This window comes from Rhinolophus sinicus, chromosome 16 (genome assembly GCF_057876585.1).
Source record: "Rhinolophus sinicus isolate RSI-liver-muscle chromosome 16, RSI-T2T, whole genome shotgun sequence".
Taxonomy (NCBI): domain Eukaryota; kingdom Metazoa; phylum Chordata; class Mammalia; order Chiroptera; family Rhinolophidae; genus Rhinolophus; species Rhinolophus sinicus.
The window spans coordinates 38,466,580-38,471,309 of record NC_142516.1 but is presented as its reverse complement, the minus strand read 5'-3'; the positions used below and the strand labels follow the sequence as shown (position 1 = coordinate 38,471,309).

Below are 4,730 nucleotides of genomic sequence, written 5' to 3'. Positions count from 1 at the left end.
CACTCTGAAAGCAAAAGCAACATACATATATTACGTGAGGATTAGAAATTTGTTCTGTCACATACACTGGAACTATAGAGTTCAAGTTTGTATTATATAAGTTAAATTAGTTTTGTTTTGCTTTAGGTTTGCCATGTAAGGTTTTGTGTGTTGTTTCCACATTATACTCCTTTTAACTTATCCATGCTTTGTTTCAGGAAATTCTGCCCTCCCCCCAAGAAAAACAAAAAACAAAAAACAAAAAACAAAACAAACAAAAAAAAATGGAGACAGTAAGTCTAAAAAGTAACAATTTCAATACTGGAGAAATGTGAACACACATAGAGAACAAATGAAATAACATATCACACAGATGAGCCAGAGGAATTGTGTAATTTGTTCAGTACATCCTTCCTTGTGGTGAAATCTACATGGCAAGCCAAATTCTGATCAAGAGATTGCACAGAGAAGAAAAGCAAAAGACAAAAATGGCTAAATTTGTGATCCGCCAGGCGGTAACTGCTAACAACTGCAGTGACATCCTGCGGCTGATCAAGGAACTGGCTAAATATGAATACGTGGAAGAACAAATAATATTAACTGAAGAAGATCTGCTAGAGGATGGTTTCAGAGAGTCACCCTCCTACCACTGCCTGGTGGCAACGGTGCCCACAGTCCACTGCACTCCGGAAGAACAGGGTGCTGTTTGTTTCACCTTGGACTATTTTACCTATGACCCATGGATTGGCAAACTCTTGTATCTTAAAGACTTCTTTGTGATGAGTGATTATAGAGGCTTTGGGATTTGATAAGAAATTCTGAAGACTCGAAGCCAGGTTGCGATGAAATGTCATGGCAACAGCATGCACTTATGGGTAGCGGAATGGAATGAAACATCTATCAACTTCTATAAAAGATGAGGTACTTCTTGATCTGTCCAGGAGGAGGGATGGAGACTTTTCAGGATTGACAAGGAGTACTTGCTACAAATGGCAGCAGAGGAGTGAAAAGTGCTGCTGTACAGATGACAGCTTCCATTTGATTTTAGAAAATAATTCTGAACTTATCATGCTTTCTATCTGTTTGTAATGAAATAATAGAATGAACACCCATTCCAAAGCTTTATTACCAGCGACGTTGTTGCATGTTTGAAATGTGCTCTCTTTAAGATTGCAATGGAGTTTGGAGTTAGGTTTCTCCTTGAACATCTTTTGATAGACAACAGGATGGTGTGATCTTAAGGTATATGAAAAAAATTACATTCTTCTGAGTCATTTAAATGTACACAATGTACACACTGGTACTTAGACATTCTGTTTTGATTCTTTTTAAATAAACTAAACCTTTGATTTCAAAAAATGCAAAACTGTGTATCCTGCTGTATACATTGATTTCTCCCTTAGTTTCAAAAGATCAAGATATATCAAGCATTAGAACACGTGAAAATATTATATAAGATACAGCATCATGGAGTAGAGAGAATGAAGAAGTATAATCAGAGGTACCTGGGCTCAAATTCAGGGTCCCCATTAATAAACTATCACATTGTCACATCTTTAAAATGGGGTTGATAATATCTGAAGTGTAAGATCATTTTTTGAGTAAAATACAGTTATGCATTGCTAAACGATGGGGATGTGTTCTGGGAAATGCATCATCAGGCAATTTCGTCATTGTACAAACATCATAGAGTACACCTACACAAACCTAGATGAGACAGCCCACTACACACCCAGGCTGTATGGTATAGTCTCTTGCTCCTGGGCTACAAGCCTGCATAACGTGTTACTGTACTGAATACTATAGGCAATTACAATGGTAAGTATGTGTGTAACTAACATATCTAACCATAGAAAAGGTACAGTAAAATTATGGTATAAAGATTTAAAAACATGGTATACCTGTACAGGGCACTTACCATGAACGGAACATGCAGTTCTGGAATGGAGAAGTTGCTCTGGGTGAGTCAGGTAGTAGAGAGTGAATGTAAAAGCCTATATAACATCACTGTATAACACTGTGTGTCGACTTCATAAACACTGCACACTTAGGCTACAGTAAATTTATTAAAAAAAGGTTTCTTTCCTCAATAATAAATTAACCTTCACTTACTGCAACTTTTTTACTTTATAAACTTTTTAAAATTTTTGTAACTTTCTGACTTTTTGTAATAATACTTAGCTTAAAACATAAACACATTGTACATCTGTACAAAATTATTAAAATATTTCCTTTCTTTATATCCTTATCCTACAAGCTTTTTCTATTAAATTTCTGTTTGTTTTTTTTTTACTTTTTAAACTTGTTGTTAAAACCTAAGACCCTAGCACACACATTAGCCTCAGCCTTCACAGGGTCAGGAGCATCAGTATCAGTCTTCCACCTCCACAACTTGTCCCGCTGGGCCTTCCGGGGCAATCACACACACCCCGCTGGCATCTCCCATGACAACAATGCCTCTTTGTGCAACACCTCCTGAAGGATCTGCCGCGGGCTCTTCTTAAGGACGTGTCACTCCTTTCAGAAATATGTCCATGGTGGTTTGCTTTATTGGTTTCTTTTTTATCACAGATTTGCTTGTAAGCAGATAATGCACCATTGACATTCCTCTCTATTAATGAAAACATTTCAGTGTTGGGGTCCATGTTTTTAAGCTTTTCAATGAGCTTGTTGAAGACTGTAAAAGCTTCTGCAAAACCCTCCAGTACGAATTTTCTTTGAGGGTTCTTCTTTTTATTCTCCTGCAGTTTCCTTTTCTCTCACCTCTTCCTTAACTATGCAGTCCTGAGTTCCAACAAGTCCTCATTAGTCAATTCCTCAGAAACCACCTCTAGGAGCTCCTCCATGTCATCTCCACCCACACCCAGGTTCAAGTTGTTCGCCATCTCAACCATCACATTGTTGATTTTTGCAGCCTCTTCATCCTTGGCAAAGCCTCTGAAGTCATAGATGAACCTCTTAAGTGTCTTCTTCCAGATGCCATTCATACACTTGGAAATGTCACCCCAAATCCAAGCAAGCTTCCTTAATATAGTCATAGATGCTGCAATCCTTCCAGAATTGCATCAATGTCTTCTCAGTGTCTTCCACAGTTGCATCAATAGCCTGGGCAAAGGTCCTCCTCAGGCAGGAGGCCTTAAAAGCTGCTATAACTCTTTGATCCACTGGTTGGAGCAAAGAGGTTGTATTTGGAGGGAGAAACCCCACTTTGATATTGAATTAAAGATAACCAATAAAAAGGAGGATTCCAGGAGCACTGTCAAAAATAAAATCTTGAAAATTATATTATTCTCCAAACATTACTTCTCCATTTCACCGGCATGGTAATTCGGGAGGGCGTCTTGAAAGAGAAGCTGACTCATCCATAGCTTCTTACTGCTCCTGATGTCCCCTGGCAACGTATGCTCATTGAAACTCTTGAAGGCCCTGGGGGGTCTCACTATGCCACATCATAAAGGAGTTCAATTTGTAGTCTACAATGCTGGCCCCAAATGAGACTGATATCCTGTCCTTAAAAGCCTGGAAACTGGGCATTGACTTGGCCTTCTTATGGATAAAGGAACTTTCAAGCACTTTTTTCCAAAATGGGGAGGTTTTATCCGTACTGAAAATTTCCTCTGGCAAGTAATTTTCCTCCATAGTTAGCTTACCTAGAGTTTTCAAAAATTCTTCAGCTACCTTCACATCAATACCTGCAAACTCACTACTCACTTTCACATTTTGTAATGAATAATGACTCGTGAGTCATTTAAACCATCCAGAACTAGCAGCAAATTCAACATCATAGTGAGGTCTAGCTTTTTCTTTCAACATTGCTAACTTTTTGCTTTGGCCATGATCATCATAATGGTGAGCGGGACGTGCTTCTGTGCCTGGTCTACAATCCAGGCCATTAGAAGTTTCTTCATGTCTGATACCGGCTCTTTTTGAATTTTTGTTAGTCTCATTGCCTTCAATGAAGCAGATCCTTTAACAGCTTCTGTCACTTTGTTCTTATTATTCAAGATTATAGCTGTAGTGGAATGGGACATGCCTGACTGGTGAGAAATAACCATCACTGATTTTCCACCTTCGTAGTCTTTAATCACTTTTAATTTTGTTTCCAGGTCAATCACTCGACATGGCCTCTTACTGGCAACATTAGCAGTGGATTTTGTATGCTCACAGGCCATGATGAACAAAACAACACAAGATTAAATTACTCACAAGAGAAAAAGATGCAATCAAGAGATGCAGTAAACATGAGATATAGGAGGCCGCTGCCGATGGAACAGGGCATACTGTTTTACAGCAAACTTTTTCTATATAGGTAGAATGAGTATACTCTAAAATAATGATTAAAAGAATAGTATTGTAAATTCATAAACCAGTAACAGTCATTTATCATCATTATCAAGTATTATATCCATAATTACATTGCTATAATTTTATACAACTGGCAGTGCAGTAGGTTTGTTTACACCAACATCACCACAAACACAGGAGTAACGCATTGCACTATGGTGTTATGATGGCTACGACATCACTAGGTGGCAGGAATTTTTCAGCTCTATTATAATCTAATGGGACCACCCTCATATATGTGGTCTGTCCTTGACCAAAACATCATTATGTTTTGGTAAATTAATGTATCTGGCATATGTAGATACTCAATAAATAGCAGCTATCAGCATTGCTGTCATTTTAGAGATACTCTCATTTCCTGAGCAACCCATTTCCCTTCTCCAAAGCGATTCCACATCCCTTCAATA

The 4,730-nt window shown here is 38.2% G+C and overlaps 1 protein-coding gene and 1 pseudogene across 1 annotated transcript; one reads left to right on the top strand and one right to left on the bottom strand.

Annotated features, from left to right (window-relative positions):
* The first annotated feature begins 467 nt into the window (after nucleotides 1-467).
* On the top strand, nucleotides 468-986 carry LOC109449915 (diamine acetyltransferase 1 pseudogene; annotated as a pseudogene).
* A 2,808-nt stretch (nucleotides 987-3,794) lies between these two features.
* On the bottom strand, nucleotides 3,795-4,151 carry LOC148754993 (putative CENPB DNA-binding domain-containing protein 1). The gene has a single exon (XM_088793418.1). The coding sequence runs from the start codon at nucleotides 4,149-4,151 to the stop codon at nucleotides 3,795-3,797; it is 357 nt and encodes a 118-aa protein (XP_088649544.1).
* Nucleotides 4,152-4,730: the final 579 nt, after the last annotated feature.